The following is a 20,228-nucleotide window of genomic DNA, read 5'->3' as shown; positions in this document are numbered from 1 at the left end:
AATGTGGTAGCGCCAGTACTAGAAGTAGTATCACACATATAAGGAAATAAAGACTAATGATATGTTAAAGAGCCTATGAATCTGACCAAGTGATACCAGTTATTAATTGACAAATTCTGGTTTTCGAAGCTTACAGATGTATTTTGGTCTGCGTTCGGCACATCAATGTTATCTGAAAGCAATGAAGCCACTTTGTGAGTTAAGCATAATTAACAACCAAAAATAATTACAGACCCCAACACGCCACCACATGAACATACAAGCGCACCCAAACAAATTTTCTCTCTCTCTCTCTCTCCAAAAGCCGACCGGCACAGCACTGCACAAATGGCTGGATATGTACAACACACACAAACGAGCACACGACGAGCGCAGTGTTGGGAGCTGATCAGTGCTTGATTATCTTCCCTCAGTGCAGCGCACCCTAAGCAGAACCAAATCGGATGACTTCATTAGCATATCATCTGCATAATGGCTCCACCAGAGCAAGGGCATTTGCCTGCTACGTGGCTCCTACCATGTCTCATTCTGAGGGGGAGGGGGGGGTTAGGGTTAGTTATTCTTTAATATTCTTTCATTTCGGTTCTAGTTACGCATATGCTGGGTCTCCTTTGAGTCACATAACCGCCTTAGACATCTCAACTGCCCAGTTAATTGAGGGCAAGATAAAAAAAAAGTGAAAATTCGACTGAAGATAATTTCTCTCTCTTGTGCACAATCGCTGGAGTTTCCTTGTTGATACATCCAATTATAAGCCTTTCTGCTGCAAATTCAAGTAGGAACACGTGGGCATGGATGTTTGAAAGGCGAATATTAATTGCCTGAATATTTCTGTTTTAGCATTCTCAACATTATTTCTCTTTTGCAAATGACCTGGGGAATGTTTGGTTAAAGAAATGGCTTATATGAATATGCGAAATAACTCCAAGAAGACCTGATTATGAAAAGATCAATATGAACTCTTTCATCCGCGGTCTGATCACACAAACAGCCCACCAGTTACACACCAGACCAGATGTTTTTCTTTTCAAGATAAAAAGCAATGTAATATTATCAAGGCTCTTAGTATTTGTTCCCTTCAAATGGTGTGGAATGAAAGGTTTTCATTCCTCATCTTACAAAAGTCTGCCCTTGGTTAGTGTTTGGAGAATGGCTCTCTCTTTCCACCTTTTTCAACATTTCATATCACTTACTTTGTAACTCTAATGTCATGACCAACCAGTCCATTAGCCCTCACTCTTTTGCTTTTCATAAGTACTAGTCGCCTTCATCATAGTTCACAGGTCAATATTTCACCAACTTCAATGAAATACTTTTTCGAACTTAGGCAGCACCTTCTTGCAGGCGTCATGTGCCAGAACATTTGAGTAGCAGCCACGCTGCATGAGCGCTGCACTTCGGCACGCATAAACGTTCCCACGGACACATGTAGAAATAACTTCCAAGTCAGAAGAAAGAAGCCATTCTGTCAGGCAAGACTGCTGCCAAACAATATTAGACTCCACGGATATGAAAGCTTCGGAGGTTGCTTTGTCATTGATGGGAAAGAAAGGGAAGAATAAAATGGTAGAAGGGAAAAACAAATGCTTGTAGAGCACAGAAGTGATGTGGCACAAAAATGTGGGGCCCACACTTTCCCTTTAAAACATCAATTGTCATGTACAGAACAATTGCAAAGAACTGATTCATAAAGTAAACACATGCATTTGATCTAGCTATTACGGTTATCAGCAATGATGATTTTAGATAGCCTGGTTCTGTATAAACCTCGCTTTCTCTATGGTATTCGGTCGGCCACCGACTTGATTTTTCCAGGAAAGAGAAAGGTCAAATTAAGGCACAAAGAAAGCAGGTAAGTAACAAAACCTGCCTTTTTATAAATACAACTGGGTGTTTTACTCTGCCTTTTAAAAGCACTGCGATCAGGTTTCCTAGGTCAAAGTTGGATTTTGATGGTTTGTTTTTTTTTTACTTTTGGACTGTAGCCAGGCTGCCAGCGGTAGCCATATGCTCAGGCTGTCTTTGCAACAGCGGCACAAACCACAGCTACTACCAGGATTTGTCAATCTACTGATTTGTCAGCAAGAAGAAAATTATTTGTCAGCTATTTTGATAAATTAATAATTTCAGTCATTTTTCAAGAGAAAAATAGCAAATATTTGCTGGTTAATCTTCTTAAATGTAAGGATTTGCTGCTTGTCTTTGTCATTTATGACAGTAAATGAAGAGTCTGAATGTGGCCTCTGGAAAATCTGGATGAGCATTTTCACAATTTTTGGACTTTTTAAAGACTGCAGGATTAATCGATCGATTGATTAAATGAGGGCAGGATAATTGGAAAATTCCAGCCTTCTTTTCTTGACATATACAAGCTGAGAAAATGGTAGCCCAGTCTGTTGAAACAAAACGTTGGGGGAAAACCATATACAGTATGAAGGCAAAAGGAGCAGCAAGCTAACTGTTATCATATTGGCTATCTGGCCACATTACATACCAGATGTCCTCAGCATTAACATTAGCATCAGCACAATTACTGCATTTGGTATGGAACTATTTTTCTCCATCCTACAGCAGGAGTGCACTTAACCATTTCAGATGGGGTAAGTGAGATTGCTCAGAGTTGATATAAATATGCATAAACCATTTAGAATTGGTCGTGTTAGTGTTAGTGGAAGAATGTTTTAAATGTACGATTAAAGAAATCTTTCCAAGGTCACAATATGTGGAGAAAATTATTCAAAATCAAACAATCAGAGGGAAATTAGCTTTTATGCATAACATTTTAACAGCTCTTAGCTAAGTGGCAAACCTTTTGGAAATATTAACATCGATCTTTACCCAACGCAAAGGAAACGCTCTACCAAAGCTGACTGAAGTCATTATGGTGATATTGGGCAACAGGCGAACAAACAGGCTGACAAACAACATTTTTAAAAATATCCTTCTCGGCAGAGGTAACAAACAGAGAAAGAGGCAGCTAAATAGAGTGAGAAAGAAGAAGAGAGAAAGAGGCTGCACACTACAACAGTGGTTGCTGCATTTCTTACCACTCTGCTGCCATGTTTGTTTACTTTCTCTCTGGTGTGAACATCTATGCATGGCTGCAGCCATCACATCTACACATGTCACCCCTCTGCGCAATCACACAAACACTCTGCACAAACACACACGCACCCACATATTCCTAAGCCTTCCTGCGCTCATACTTAGACTCTCACAATACAGCCCTTCAAGCCACATCTTAACCTAGTTCTTTGCATAAATCCTACTCATAAGGTCTCAGGCACTTCACAAACAATACACAGCATTCCTCAGTCTTCAGCCTAATGTGTTCACTCAGTGTACTACTACTCCTGCATGTGAAGCATGTTCTCAACTGTAATGTCTTATTTTACGATATTTTAGTTATTTTTTACTGGAAATGAGAGCAGTTATGGCAGCATTCTTGACTAGTGAGCCATAAAATATTATACAATTAACTGCAACACTGCATGACTATAAAATAGTAAGAACGTTTCCCCTCTCATCCCTATCTGCGACGATTAAGATGTACGTTTGTGTACGTGTGTAAACAGATTTTCCATTCATCTGTGGTAGCGAGCGGAGCACATTTTTTGTTTGCCCAGCAGCAAAGCCGATAATGATTGTTCAAATATTTCAGGCAAACATATTAAACATTTTCGTTGAGGGAGTGGCTTACCCAAGAGCGTTATTCTTTTGGTGATAAGCAGCAGCCCAAATAAAGATGGACAAATATGTCAGTTACATATTCACATGTTCTCTCTCTTTCTCTTTCCCTCTCTTTCTCTCTCTCTCTCTCTCTCTCCGTCTCTGTTGCGTAACCACTGACGCACTCATGATCCGTGAAAAAGTGGGAATCAGTTTTGCTCGGTTGATCCCAGAGGTCAGTGGCAGAGAGAGAGAGAGAGAGAGAGAGAGAGAACAGAGGGAGCGGAGTACAAGGCCAAAAGAGAGTGAAAAAGAAAATGAAGGAGGGAAAGTCGACCAATCACCAGGTAGGCATCTGTGAGTTGGTGTATGTAAGTATTGTGCACTGCAGCTGACAATGTTTTGTGAACCTCTGCCTCATTGTCTGGGGAACCAGAGATGCAGGAAATGGCTCGAAGGAAAAGGACAAGAAAGAGCCGAACGTAACATGACAGAGAAAAATGTAACCGAAATGCAAAACGAAAGGGCAAAGAAGAGAAAGGAACAAGAGTGTGAGAAGCAGAGGAGAAGGAAATGACACAGCAAAGAGACAGAACATAGATAGAAGGAGAGAAATCGAGGAAAACATTTAGAGGAAATTAGAGGAGAGGAGACAATCGATACCCCCCTCAGATTCTAGTAACAAATGTAATGAAACCAATGCAAAATCCACTTCATTCCTTAATAATACAGCTTTGAACCACAGACAGAATTACTTGTTACCTCCACTTTGCAGGCACAGTTCTGAACAATTTAGGTAATGGCAGCCCCATTTCACTCCACGGAAAAAATGTTAGCAAGCCAATCAGCATCCCTTCAGAAACAATGAGCTGCAGGAGGAAGGCCAGGTGCAGGGGAGGAGGTCTGTATTTACAGCTCATATTTTCTGACTGCTTGAGTAGCAGGCGGTCAGTGCTGAAATCAATTTGACCGATGCCCTCAATTTTTAGCAACTTTCAAATCCGGCACGAGGATTGTGGTGTAGTTTCAGACTGAGTAATGAGTTAAACTCAATTTCAGGGTGAGCGTCTGGCCATTAATAGCCGTTTATCAACAGCACGACCAACGCGCGCCAAGGCCAATAAGTGCCAGCTGGTGCTCTGAATCCAACGTCTGAGGCATAACAGGAAAAGCCTTTTCCATTGCGTCCGTGACACTGGATGGATGCAAACAAACCTAACCTCTCATGACACACAGCGCCTATTTAATGCATTACAAAGGACAAGGAAAGACAAATGCCTCATTTTACAACATGCAATCATGGGTCAGTAGGGTAAGGACTATGTTTAGAGAGGGTGGGATACTGGATGAGGTGACACATTTCTCTCGTTTCATTATTTTGAGCAGTGTTTCACCAGTGAATCCTTTCAGCAAAATTCATCAAAAAGCATCTAGCACTCATGGGAGATGCCCCACAAGTATTGATCCACAGGCAGAAATATTATTTCCAGCTGTCAGCACCTCAACTGTCTCAAACTAGAAATACTGCAATTTATTTGGACATGTTGATATCTCTAAATAAAGTCAACAAGGCAGCCAAAATGTCAGTCAGTGGAATTTTCGCATTTAAAAAGTAAAACGTGGACAAAAAGCCTAGAGAGCATTTGGCCTATAGCAGCGCTATGGAGCAATTATTAACGTTTTTTGGTTGGTTGGTTGGTTGGTTGGTTGGTTGGTTGGTCAGCAGGATTACCCAAAAACTACTATTTATTTTTTTATTTACACAAAACTTGGATGAAGGATGGGTCTCGGCCAGAATAAACCCCATTAATTTTTGGTGTGGATCCAGGATCCAGGATTTGTTTTCACTGTCTTTGATTTTTCTTTTTATTCACATTTCCGTAAATTTCTCAGGGACCAATGCATGGATGTCCAAAAAATTAGGCATATTTAGGTGACTGGTATCTATGTGTAAGCAATAAAGGGGACTTTTGATCCTTGACAGAGGTATGCACTCTACTGAGTGCCATTCTAGTTTGTTCAAGGCGTTATTCTTCCTTCCAAATAAATCCTCAGTTACCCACCATGAAACTGAACTGCCAGCAGTTTGGTCAGGGGATTCTGTCTTATGCTAGTGCAGGATAATGTTGCCATCTACCCCCATACAAACTTTTCTTTTGTCTCCAGCCGAGGCTGACTCAAGTGACATCACATGAGGTAATTTATCAGCTCATGAGCAGCTCCGAAACAGACTTCGATAAGATGAAACTTTATTGATCCTGCATCGGAGAAATTCACTTCTTACAGCAGCTCAAGAGTCAGAAGCATAAAATTGGTGATGTGTAAAATTGCTGGTGTTGCCCTTAACGTGAACTGTCAACCCACGGCTCACTGCACATTCACCTCTGAGCGCAAAGCAATCTGTTATGTGATTTTTTTTTCCCCAATCGGTGGCACTGTTTACGATGATAAAACAGTTCAAATCAAACAACAGGTAGTCGGATGAGTCACTAAACAAGCATCATTGTGGGTTGACGTGCGTCAATGCATCCTTATAAGCCCCTGGCCAATTTCCAAGCTTCTTACACACATCAACACCAAAAAAGCAGCAGTGTAATCACATTATTTACACAGATCGGCAGACCATATATACTACTATGTGACGCTGAGTGACGCACTTAAGACATACGCTTTGCAGCAGAATAAACTAAATACACTGCAGTATCTTCCCTTCGTCAAAATGTTACGTTTCTCTTAGCTTTACTTTGGGATAAATAATGTATGACCAACCACTATTGTTGGGGAGAACGGATACTTGTATACAATTGCCTGAAACAACTGCATAACACTGAACACAATGCACTGGAAGCAGCTAAAAAGTACCGAGATATTTTTGGCTTGGTCCTGGCAGAGACTCGTGAACTAACCGAAAAACTCTGAGAAAGGATGGACAGAGCTGTACATAAATCCCCCTGAAGCCTGGCAGCATCTGTGGACAGGCAGTAAGCACCAGCACAGCACTCCAATCTCGAGCCTGACTGTGATGTGAGGCCCATGATGTCCGCACTACTTTGAACAGGAGAAACACAAGAAAGAGTAAGGAGGAGGAGGAGGAGGAGAGGGAAAAAGGCTAAGTAGAATACTGAGGCAGACAGAGATGAATTGGGTGGGACAAAGGCAGGGAGGGAGACTGAGAGAGATGGAGTTGGAGTCAGAGGAGGGATGACAGGCAGGGGGAGAATATATATAACAGAGAGAGGGAGGGAGAGGGACAGAAACAGAGAGGGTGTGACAGAGGCAGAAAGCAAAAAATCTTGTCTGTGTGAACTTTGCGGCAGGACTTTGAGGGGATAATTAGGGAGAGTGACTCCCGAAGTGGAGAATAAGTTCTCAGTCCTAAGCCTTCATGCAGGGGGATTAGACTCAGGCAGAACTCCTCCATCCCTCCCTCCCACTCTCCCTGCTCTCTGAAGTGGACTCAGCGCCGGTGCCAAGTTATGTCCAAAGCAACTTTGGCAGCGCTCTTTCTCTGTCCGCCCCTGGAGTCCAAACAGTTTCATTACAGGGTGAGATACCATTTTGTATCATCTTTAGTACAGGGAGTATTAGTCCAGGAAACAACCTGTGAAAAGGTTTTAAATTAACTCTGGGTTGCATTCTTGCAAGGTGTGACCAATATTTTGACACTCCACATTGTGTGTGTGCACTCAAGTAAAGTTCTCAGTCACACTGAGCTTTTTTGTCATGCACAAAAAAGGTGTTTTTGTATTCAGGGGAAAGCCATTAGGTAATGCCGGCAGCAAGACCTGCAGGATGTAGTTTAGACGCTCATCTCTGACCTTGGGCTAAACATCATACCATGATAAACAGCATCCAGGTTTTCACTGAGAGCACATCATTGATTAGACATGAGGGACAAAATAATGATGTCACAAGTCAGCAAGCACAATATGAGCCTCCATGAACAGGACACCATGGTCAGAGTGTGTTTGACATTTTTATGCTACATTAGCATTGCCTTGTGAGCAGGTCTTAGCAGTGAATTAAGACATAGGGTGCAGCTAAAGTAGATTTTTATTATTAATGCTGTTTCTATTACTATTATAATTATTTTTCCAATTAATGCTCCTTGACTTAAAGAACTGCTTTTATTTAATTTTTCTGAAATTGCCTAAAATTTTAAAATGTTTTTTGGAGTATTCGTATCGCCTTGGCCAACACTTCCTGTACCACCAAAGGGTGTACATGTTCTGTCAATGTATGCCGACGAGTCAAACACACAGAATAAAATAAACAAATTACACAAGCCGCACACAACACCTTGAATATGATCGAGTCTAGCACACCACATCTGGACGTGGTGCAAGCAACAGCTGATGTCTTTGACTGCTTTCATACATAATACCGTATTCAATCTTAACGTAATGAAACGAAGTACACATAATTACCATAGAGTGTAAAAGTAAGCACTCCTGATCAGATCTCATTACCTGGATGACACTTATATGTAGGTTTGATCACATTAGTAACATCAGCTCTAAAAGGGTTTTTTGATTAGAGCTTATTATTTTGTTTTTCCGGTCATATATTTCGTCATTGAAGTTTTCTTAAAAATAGTGTTAAAATATCGTCTTGTCTCGTGAACCCAATATCATGTATTGCATCGTCTCGTGGGCTGAGTGTATCGTCACACTCCTAGAGCTTGGCCTTACTACATTTATTTGACATACAGACTTGTCCTATCTTCAGCTTTATTATTCGTTCCCTATGCTCAGAAAAGGTCAAATCCAGTGAATAAAACCATTAGACCGCTACCAAAGTGAAAGATACTATATTTAAAAACAGGACGTATCAATCACTAAAATCTGAAAATGGAGATATTATACGTCCTCGGTGGAGTCAAATACACTGTACAGATCTGCAGGTTGAAGTGCAGGATGTCGCTAACTGGAGCAATGTTACAAACTGGAGCACAGCTCCTGGTCCACTGCCATGACTCATAAAAAGTTCGCTATATCATATCAGTTATGCATCCAAAAAAAAAAAAGTTGCATGTTTGAGCCAAGAACAATCGGGGCATCGCTGATTGCAAAACACTAAAACTTTCTCGATAGATGGCTACGTGAGGCGTCAGCCCCAGATTTGAGTACAGGGATAACACAGTGCTCCATATAGAGAAAAATGTGGCCTCGCAAAAGTGACGCTCTCCCCTGGCCCCTTCATCTGCACCACTCTGTCTCTGTTCCCTCTATCTTTCTTGCCCTCTTTCCCCTTCAGCCCCTTCCCCCACTCTCTCTCTGTAGTCGCTCCTCTCGGGTCTATTCCCTTGTCTGCTCTCCACAGCCTCCCACTCACTGGGCCCTCTGACCACTGTGCCACTTACAGTACACACACACATTTGCAGCGACATCAATCTAATAGCACAGGGGCCTGCTGTGAGACGCATTCTTATTCTACACACCCTGGTATTTCTCAATAAAACATCTTGTAGTACGTTATGTAACCTGAATATTGCCTTGATTATATGTCTGTGTGTTTTTAGAATCATTACCTTTTATAACTCTATGGATTATTGAGCAATTTTTGATACTCTTCAGTACCTGGAGCCTATCCAGGGAACATTGCAGGGTTAATAGAGATATAGAGGCAATCATTCATACCTATGGGTAATTCCCCATAGGTGTCCACTATCCATCTGATTTGCATGTCCTTGGACAGTTGGAGGAAACCTTGGGAAACCCCCACGGACTCTACACAGAAAGGGCCAGAGCCGTGCTTCAAACGTGGGCTCTTCTTATCTGTTGTGCAACAGTGCTAACAACTGAACCGCAGCGGGACGCCTCACTACACACTGATCGGCCCACTGCTAACTAATACGCTGATGTTAAAGGGAATTCTGTTTTTGGTTTTCACCCATCCACAGGGAGAAAACAGTGCAGGATCTGAAACAGAGCTAACTGTTCAGAATACAGTGTGTTCAGTGAACACAGGCAACATACACCGATCACACTTGAGAAAACACATGACTGACCTTTACTTGACATCAACCAAGATAGATTGCCACAGCTAAATGTTTGCTGAACCCTTCACCTGGGCAGCGATGGTCCAATCATAGCTTAGCAACTGTAATTGGGTTGGTTTGTCAAGCTTTGGATTTCTTCACATGAAGAAGTGGTGCACATGAGGCTGTAGTAGGACCGATATACGAGTTTTTTAGCATTTACAAAACCAAAAACAGGAAATTGTGTAAGGAGTTTATTAAATAGTGTGTTTGTCTGCTCTAACATGAGCTGCAAATGCTAGCATGCCCTGCTAACTATTGCTACTATACGACTGAGGATGAGGGTTATAAAACAGCTCCGTTCACAATTAGCTGTGGAGTATTTTCCCCATTCAGTGGAAGCTGGTGCTGGATGCTGTCTGACTTTGGGCTAACGTGAGCAGTTCTGTCCTGTTCTGTATTGGAAAGGGGAAAGCTTACACTCCAGCAACCACAGCACACAGCAATGTTACGCAAGATATCACTACACTGTCCAAACACATTGGTTAGTCCTCATCCTACAGAAACTTTTCTCTCAAAATGTTAAAAGTGTAATACTCTGGTCAAAACATTATGAACACATATGTAAGCTTAAATGCCATTAGGACAAAATAACAGTCAAATCTTACATTTTTCTTGTATTACTATTAATATTAGGATTGCCAACAACACTGCCATAAAATAGATAATAAAAAAAATTTAAAAGGCTAATAAAATACCAATGCAGTTTATTGATTACCATGTCTTCTACATGGATCATCAGATGGTAAGGATGCTAACTTTTTGCCCAGGATATGCAGTCTTTTACTATGAAGCCATTAAGTTACAAGACCCACTAAAAGAGTCAAAAACTTAATCAGAGATAGCTTTTCAGCCAATGCAGCAGCTAATGTTAGGTTAATTAGCTAGCCAGCTAAGCCAGTAAACTCAACGATCAGGCTAAAAATGACAAACCCTCCCTTGTCTAACTCTGCCTTCAATCAAGGACAAACAAACAAACAACAGCAAGCTTGCAACAGGCCGGCACTTGTTCAGAAAAGTGAAAATAAGCAGCTCACACACCACTGTAGCCATTGCAGGCATGTTTCAGTCAATTAAGCTGATGTCAGTCAAAACAGATGATGGTAATTCACTGCTTTCCTCCATCGAGATAAAGGACTCATGCACACACCATCACACACATACACAGCATGCATGACCACGCACACAACTACACAGTGTATCACATGGCTTTGTTAAATGAATAATGAGGATATTCTCTGCACGATTGCAATAAACAGGCCACTGCCATGACCTCAGACATAGAACTGTCACATCCAGTTAAGCACTTGCTCACACAAATGCTCGCATATCTACTCACAAATGTGCGTACGCCTCGTCTTCACGTAGACAAGTGTGTCATCAATATTTACTCTTTGCAAAGACATTGTTAATCCATCGCAGAGCTTACTCACTGCTCTCATCATTTTATATTAAACAGTGATAATTAAGTGAAATCACTTAGTCTCCAGCACCGACGCCATATTTCTTTCCATCTCCACTCGTCCCTCCGCTCAGTCAGTCATCCTTCATGCAACAGTAAATGTGGATGCTCATTAGCTGGAAAGCATCAAGTCCCCTGATTTTCTCTTTCTCTCCCAAACACGCAGACGAACATACGCACACATCTAATGAAAACACATAATGAATGATTAACCAGTTGCAGCACCAGCGCCAACGCACACACACACACACACACAAGCACTCACACACAGCTCTTGCAGCACAGATAAGAGTAAAGTAAGGAAAAAGGGTTTGCTGTACCTTTGTTTCTACCTACAGTTTTCGGAGAGGAGAAAGGATCCGCAGAGATAAAAGAGGGAAGAGTGTCATCCCGCGTGGAGCACCAGAGAAAGACAGCAAAAAGTAGCGATAAGCTGTCGTTAGTATACAGCGAGCCTGTTCTCTGCCAACTGACACTTGCATGCATATGATGAACAATCATGCAAATGGTGGGGAAATGGGAGAAGCGCACATAGGCAGCACACAACTGACACTTCACAATTTCAGCAAATATGTTCTGTTTTCCTTTTTCTTTGTCTTTTGGTGAAATGCCTGACTACGAGGTAAGAGCTTGAGGCTCACTGACTACTTGAGACTCGTGCAGTGGCCACTATTAGTTATGTCTTGACTTTGCTTGGTATTTAGAAAAGGAAACAAAGGACATAAAGGTTAGCTAATAGAATAGCTTTCTCAATTTTGGACTCTCTGGGCATCTCTGATACTTGCTACTGTCAAGACGTTTGCATTTTTTTTCCAGGTTCAAATTCGAACTGATTAAGTTGAAATTATTTCTGTGTTTCACTGTTATAAGTGCTGGTTTGACAAAAACATGAACAGGCTGCCTCTTTGCTGATACCGAAAGTCTGACTCGCTGCTCTCCAATCCACCCTTCCCACACTATTTCCCAGGTCGGCTCTGGATGTAAACTGTGTGATACATTTTTTATCCAATTTGAGCATAATTGGCTGCTTCTTCTACATGTACCTTACCTAACCATGACACTTTCTGTTCCTTATTTTCCTCTTTTTCTCCGTCTCGTCCGTACCCCTCTTCCTCTTCCTCTAAGCTGTCTCCCCTAGTTCCGACGATTTTCACGCACACCCTCCTGCTACCCTGGTTTTCATCCTCCCCCCTCCCCTTCCCCGATGCTGCAGAGGTCGAGCAGGAACAGTGGAGTGTGTCACTGCATGTTAGCTGTGGAACTGAGAACAGTACACAATTATGTAATACACAGAAACCTGGGTGAAACGAGGGTGAGCAGACACAGAAGCAGAGAGAGAGAGACAGACAGACAGACAGACAGACAGAGAGAGAGAGAGGCAGAGTTGAGATGAGGAACATGCCACGCCGCCATGCATCCCAACACACACATACGCACAAACCCTCCCACTTCTCTGCAGCAACAATGGGAGCAGTGCAACACACAAATGCACACGGACAGGTAGTGAAGGCACACAGCGTAAAATTACGCCCCAGAACCAAGCCAGGCGGTGAGTGAACAAAAAAACAAGCAAACAACAGAGCTCTACAAAGAAAAGAGTACCTTGCTCTGCCTTCAGGTGTGCGAGGCCTTGAATAGAAAAATCAAACAGGGAGGGACAGAGAGAACATTTGAGAACAACAGCACACCAATACTACAGTTGTATTGTCATTATGCATGCTTTGCATGATGGCAAACCATGGCGATCACACTAAAAGAAAAGCTTTCCCGAGTGCATTTGAAAGCTTTCTGTAGAAACAGACAAATGACTAATAATAAAGAGAGCACCTCAGCATGTGAATGTTAAGTAGCTCTGGAGGTTGTTTACTGAATAAATGGCAATTATAATTAATATAGCTTGATTCCTGCTACATTTTTGCTTGCCTTTTAAAAGTGAATGGATAAACATTTTAAATAGATTACAGTACATTATCTGCAATGAATAGGGATGCACGATATGGAAATTTTCACATTCGATACGGATAACTACCTGCTACCTGCTGACCAAAACCGATATGGTAACCAATAATTTGTATTTTGAAGAGTAAGGAGTAAAGGCTGATGATTTAATATTTAATCTCTCATAAGATGTGTGTTGTTAAAATTCAGATTTTTTCACTCCTCTCTGAACCCTTGCAGAATATGTTTTGCAAACGTAATTGTGTTTTCTTCCGCAGGAACTGTAAAAAAAAAACATGGTTGGTTCCCTAGTATACAATATGTGGCTCTACCCAGGTGCAGCAGTTTGAATTCAGTGTGCTAATCTTATGCTTCTTCTAAATAATCAGCCGAATATATATCGTGCATCCCTTAAAATGGAGAACTGTTGCTACATTATAACTGAAACTGTGACTGGTCCTTCATGAGACTCACCTGGTTTTCTCTGGACCGCTGTGGAGTCGTCACAGGAAAAGAAGAGAGAAAGCAAAGAGAAGCCCTGCATTAGCAACACACTACAGGCGCTTTTGCATGTGGACCTAACATGCAAAACATACCACACACTTTTAAGCATTGTGTCTCCATGTAAGGAGCAGAGAGCTGCCCCTTGACATGCCTGATCAAAACAGCTACTTCAGTTGAAATCCCTGTGGAGAGAAACACATAAAATTTCATCTGTCCCGACTTCTCTGGGAATCAGATTGACGTTACACCTTCAGCAAACAACTCTGTCACATTTCGAATATCGTTACAGTGGCATAATATTCCGTATCCTGTATCACACAGAGTGCCTCACACACACACACAAAAAGAGACATGAATCCATGAGGATTTATGGTGGTGTGAGGTTTGTGGATCTCGGGATGCTCCTTCTCAGACCCATATCTTTCTCCTCCACCTGCCCTTATGCCCCTTTGACCTGCACACCCAACTTTTTCTGAACTGTTGACCCAGATTCAACCCAGCCCTTGTGGTTTCTCCGGGGGAACGCTCACTGTGGGATTCCTACATTTCACAGTATGGCATCAAAAAAAAAAAAAAAGCGCCACATATTAAACTTTGTAAAGCATCCTCACCATGGATCTCACCAGTCGATGACACCTCGTGGGTATCAAACATGCCAGTCTGATTTACAGCACATGAAAGATCACTCAGTGAGTACAGTTGTATCTGTCTCTTTAGTCTCAAACCTGCTGCTTGTAGCCTAAAATGAATATTGAGAGATTCCTGGAATCAGAGCCCCTAGAGAGCATCACGGACTGACGGCTGGAAATTGAACAAATCTTAATTAAGACAGACTACGTTAGACATTTAAAGTGTCGGCTCTCATACACAATATGTGCTATCAACTTGACTCAGTGCTATGCCTTGATCTCTGCTCAGGCTGCACAGAGGCCTGGCCTGTTTCCCACCACTGGATGTAGTGGAGGATTTTCACGCTTTATTTTCCTCTCTGACAGCATTAAGTCCTTGTAAAAACGTTCATTTTAACTAACTCAGCAGATGACACGGAGCTGGAGAAGGAGCTGGTAAAGGCGAGGTGAAATTTTCTCCATCTTTAGGGAGTCCAAAATGGCTGCTACTCCTCCTCCCACATAAGAAGGATGACATTGGGAGAGGAAAAGAAAGGACGAAGCATGGAAGCGGGGGGAGGGAGATAGTGGCCAGCTGATGGACAGCAGCAAAGCTCCAGCTCTGGAGAACTGGGGGGACTTAAGACTCTTGAATGTATAGCCTGAATGAGCAGGCACTGATGTTTTTTTTTCCCCCCCTTCTTTTCTGACTGAGCAAATGCTTGCTCAATAAGCGTGCATACACTATGCGTGCGTGTTGACCGCTCAGTTTCCCATGTAGATAAAACCCTTTCTCTTGATGCGCGGCGCCCAGAACAAGCCAATGTGCTGTGGAGGACATGTGGTCCGAGCGTAATCCTCCTGCTCTATTTTACCAGCAGCTTCACCACTCAAATCCAAACATAATTTTCAGCTTGGGCACTAGACACAAATGCCCTCTGCACTGGAATCAGGCGAGTCCCTGCACCATTTTTTTTTTTTTTCCTTTTTTCCCCCTGACCTACTTTTTATAGTAAGATTATTGTAACTGTCATTTTTTTCCATGTCTGTTTATTAATCCCCAAAGCTAAGCCTGAAGGCGCCATTTTAGCACTTGCTTAACAGTTTGCTTGCCCTAGCCTTCAATTACTAGCCTTCCATCAAACCAGTGAATATTTTTTAAGGCGAGAGGCTGCCTTAAACCATTCATTACAAATGCAGGATGAGGGATTGTGACGGAGGAGGAAATCGTTTTACATATTCATTAAACAATCCAGTGTAGCTCTTAATAACCTTGACCTTATGCATATCTCATTGTAGCTGGAAAACCCTAAGGTATTCAAGAGACTTCATAATGTCACCCCTATTAATTTAATTGTACTGAATGAGGGACAATATCCGGATCATTACCATAAAATATACTGATATTTGCAAAGCTAATAATGGGAGCAGAATCAAGCTGATATTAAAGATGACTCCACAGAATAAAGGAGTTTAGGACTTATCAACGGCGACAAAGGGCTGGAGCTACGGCGGCGGATTTGCCCGCCAAAGTCGACACGTATGGGGAGCGAGTGGAGAGTGGTGTCTAATTTCAGCTCATTGCCCTGACACAGTTAGTCACACTGATACATCCTGATCCACAAGGGAGGAGAGGCTGAACATGTGTTTTATGGCCAACTGTTCATGGTGCTAAGCTGCTAGCTGGGCCGGACGGTTTGGGGAAGAGCTGCAGGAGCTCACAAAGAGACGTGACCGTCTTGTGATTATCACTGCGGTGAAATAATGATGCTTCAGCAGGAGGCTAACCCAGCTATCCCATGATGCAAGAATGATTGCACACTAAAAATGGGCAAACAGCGTGGGAATATGAATGCTTTTTTTTTTTTTTTAGCACAAGAGGCACAAACAGGCTGTAGCCTACTTCCCCATCTCGTTTTCTCATTTCTCATCATCACACATGTTAATTCTGCCCACTCCTCGTATTTCCCTTCTAGGCCAGTGGGCTAGCAGGCTACCATTAGGAATACGGCTGGCAAAATACTTCCAAGGCCCAGTCCACTCAGTCAGTCAGCCATCTGCCCGTTTTAACGAGCAGCTCCGGGGCCTTGTTGCTCTCCGTCTATGAGTGTGTGTTTGCGTGCACGAGTGTAAATGCAAATGTGTCTGAGTGAGTGCATGCGAGGACCGTGCAGCTTGATAATGTAACGTATAAATATTCACAGGTTTGACAGATTGCTTTCATTGCTCACTAATGTGCAGCATAATCAACAGTATGCCGACAAAGACAGGTGTGCTTAGCGATTGTTCACATCTAAGTGCAGCCAAAATGGAGAAAGTTTGATCACTCTGAATATCCCCTGAAAACATTTGGTGCTCGACTGTTGCTTGAACAACAAGTACTGAGACACTTGTAGACATGTGGACATAACAATAACAAAAAAAAATCCTGTGCTAGTGTGCCAATAGACAGTTTGAATTGACGGCGGTGTGCGCGCAAGCATTTTCTGGGCAAATTAGCCATCTCTGTTCTCATTATCCTCCTAATTATGGTTCCCTGTCTCTGTGGCATAATCAACAATCAGCCACATCAGTTAATGGGAAGGCAGAGGAGAGCAGCAGTCGGATCAGCCGGGGAGCTAACGTTTCTGCCCTCTGTTATTGGTTGAAAACAGAAGATGGAGAAAAGGTTACCCTGTGAGAGAGGCAGACAGACAGGAAGTAAGCAGGGGTTGGTTCTTGTCCCACAGCTGACCTCATGGGACAAATTGGGGTACAAGAGGCCTGTGGTGAATTCACTCGTCACACTCGCTCTGCCCCGGGGCTGAGATATGACCATCTCTGTCCCTGTCCAAGCTGCCTGGCTGAGTCGCGAGCGTGCTCTTAAAATCTTGGTTGTCTTAACACGAGGATGTCATAGTTCCCCTGTCAGCTCTCAGGAGGCTCTCAGACAAATGACCACCTCCTCCTCCTCCTCCTCCTCCTGCTTCATCAACTGTTTGACAGAGGCAATGAGCAAATGGGATGAAGCGAAAAGGGGGCAAGTCCAGTCCGTCCGCTTGACTGCTCTGCAACCAGCACATCGCGTGCTGCTGTCCTGAGCAATGCCACAGGCTAGTGCTCGAGATTTAAGCTCCAAACAGCCTCACTTGAGCAGCAAATGATAGGACATCTTGTGAAATCAAACACCGCACAAAAAATCTGAAAAATGCTCGTTCAAAATGCATGCTATAATGGTGACAAATTATAATATCTTCACTGCATTCGACACAGTTTAAAATAGCTAGAAAAACAGTGCTGTAGCATTCAGTGAGCGTTCCCCTGGTCTTTAGCAAAATGGAGTCATCCCCCAAACCATGTCAGTCTGGTTTAGACAGGCAGGAAGTGGGTCAGCAGTGGAGGAAATTTGACATGGGTCTGTTCACACAAAGTTATCTTTTACAGTTCATAGACATGAAAAAAGAGTTAGGCATGTAAGATTATAGTGAAATTGTGTATTCTCTGGTCTAAGAATTAAAAATTAAAAAAACTACTACCATAGAAGAAGAAATAAAGAAACTCTTGGCATCTGCTAGCATTGATCTTACAGCTACAAGCAGTGTTTTTAAAAGACAGGTTTTAAAAGTGGGTGCTGCATTATATCACAGTGACTGGGCTATTTGATAGTTTAAATAAGTATTAGCCGCACAAAAACTCAGTATGCCTAGGTGAGGAGATAGAATAATGTAGAATAATGTCAAAGTGCTGCATCTCATTACACTCCTCCCAGAAAAGAGATGACCTTGGCACAGAGGCAGAGGAAAAATAGATGAAGTTGTTTCTCATCCAAACATCCGTGTGTGTACCTTCGAGTCCCTGCACCACCTTGCAGGAGCTGAACACATTTAACGGAGAAAAGAGAACTGAGTGTTGTAATTTTAGTCATTTCAGCTAATACCGTATCCAACGCTTCCTCATCAAAAGTAATAACTGTGAAGGGAGAGGAAACGCTGAGCACATCACCTCCCATTTAACTCCCACACAAAATATGAAGACTTTCTAAAAGAAGCTGTAAAAGCAACAACCAGCAAAGGAATATTTGGTTTTTAAGCCGCACACCATAAGACGACTTTAACAATATATACATATTTAATGCACAAGCAAAACTGAGGGGTTAATTTAACTATTTTTTTTACCGTACACTTGGAGGCAGAGAGCAAAACCTGTTGTTAGGACAGTGTTAAATTTGGAAGGAATCCCTGTGAATTTTTTACAAAGACTGTAATCAATATTCAGCGCTTGACACAGAAAGCTCTGGAGCCAGCCCTCTTACCTTCTGTGCAGTATCGACCTACATATCCAGTTTTGGAGCAGTCACAGTAGGTTTCTCCATCTGCCAGCGAGCAGATCCCGCCATTCTCACAGGGGTTCTCTGTGCAAAGGCCCATCATCTCCAAGCGTACTTTCTGACTATTGATGAGCGTGGGCAGCTTACTTCCATAACTGAGGTCTGTGATAATTCCCTTGAACGGTGGTAGCTCACGAACAGAGGGCAGGGTGATGGCAGATGTGCGGATGTCTCCCGGGAGCCCTCCGAGGAAGAGGTCGCTGACGATCTTCATGAACCTCCGCTGGGGTCGCACCTCCTCTGTCTTTGTCTGGCCATCCACGGCCAAGCCAGTCCGCAAATCATGCCGATTGATGGCGCCAAAGTGCCAGCGGCTGTCGTTGATCATCTTGTCGGAGGTGATGGTGGTTTCGGCGCAGTCGATGCTGACGCGCAGCTGCAGCTTGCCCTGTGATACCGTGAGGAGCAGAAAGTCGCAATATCCGCCATCGTCGAAGTAGAGCACCAGGCCTTCCGATTCTGAAGTCTTGAACTGAAATGTCAGGTCACTTCTGGAGCTGGCGTCCCAGCGCAGGTAGCGAGCCCACTGACCTTCAGAGCCAGTAAACTCCAAGCCTACGCTCAGGCCCAGGATGGTACTTAGCAGCAGGAGGACATGCCCAGCGAGGCCGTTGGGATTCATTGTAGAGAATAACAAGATGCACCAGAGAGTGTTAGAACTGGGGATAGATCCTCAAAGTGATAATAACATCTGATTATGGCTGCGTTCCCGGATTTATCTGCTGAATGTTATATTCCACATAGATAATTTTACAATGAAGCGGAGAATGCAATATCCGTTTTTTTTTTTTTTATTCTCGAGGCAGCTCTAGTGTTGATAATGGATGGAACTGAATCTTCTCCGCCAAGTCTATGCAGAGATATATGGAAAAAATATCCAATTTCCACACAAAGTGGAAAGGTTAAAGTGCTAAGATGAAGGTGATCCTTAGCGTGTTGTGTCAGTGATTCAGAGCTGCATCTTGAGATTTTTCTTTGAGGCGACTTCCTGGATTGAAGCACATAACCTTCATCGTTGGTACAGTACCGTGCCCCATGGTCTGGTCTCCAGCTTTGGACACATCTATGACAGAACTGCAGAGAAAAACAGACCAGTTTAAGCAAATATTCAAGTCTTTCAATGTAATTTGGCACGCCAAAGAAGCCACTTGCAAATAAAAATAAGTGATGTGCTTCACTTATTCAGTGATCACATAAACTCTTAAGATGCATAAAAATAGATGGAACAAACAGATCTTTTTTTTTTACTTAAAATGTTCCATTCTGATTGACACTGTGTGGCAAAGGCATTAATTTAATTTTCAGATCGCATTTTGTTGTGTTGTTACATTATATTAGCATAATAAGTGTAATTTAATCAGTTCAAATTAGAAATGTTATTCAAAAGAGGTTGAATAGAGGGAGCAGCGCGAGCTTTTGTGCCAACAAGTTAACAGATAAACAAAAAACATGCCTCTCAAGCTCAATGGAGATTTTTTGTCTCTCCATGTGGTCATTAAATGTCACTAAATAACCACTTTTAACATCCATTAAAGTTTTAACAAGCATTTTTAATGCAGGGTTCCATTTCTACCAATTACCCTCTTTATTTGAAGATCAACTCAAATAATCGTTCAGAGTTTTAAAGCCTTAATTCGAGAG

General features: G+C 42.5%; 1 protein-coding gene across 1 annotated transcript in view; it reads right to left on the bottom strand.

Moving 5' to 3' along the window:
• LOC141017921 (neurexin-3b) overlaps positions 1 to 19,209 on the bottom strand; it is a 286,422-nt gene extending 267,213 nt beyond the window's left edge. Inside the window, exons 1-4 of the mRNA XM_073492732.1 lie at positions 18,513 to 19,209; positions 13,584 to 13,601; positions 12,774 to 12,800; positions 11,492 to 11,503 (exon numbers count right to left, since the gene is read on the bottom strand). Coding sequence (XP_073348833.1) covers positions 11,492 to 11,503; positions 12,774 to 12,800; positions 13,584 to 13,601; positions 18,513 to 19,209 — 754 coding nt within the window. The remainder of the gene's footprint in view (positions 1 to 11,491; positions 11,504 to 12,773; positions 12,801 to 13,583; positions 13,602 to 18,512) is intronic.
• Positions 19,210 to 20,228: the final 1,019 nt, after the last annotated feature.

The sequence above is a fragment of the Pagrus major genome, chromosome 22 (assembly GCF_040436345.1).
Source record: "Pagrus major chromosome 22, Pma_NU_1.0".
Classification (NCBI taxonomy): domain Eukaryota; kingdom Metazoa; phylum Chordata; class Actinopteri; order Spariformes; family Sparidae; genus Pagrus; species Pagrus major.
Note: the sequence above shows the minus strand (reverse complement) of the source record. Positions and strands in the feature narration are given on the sequence as shown.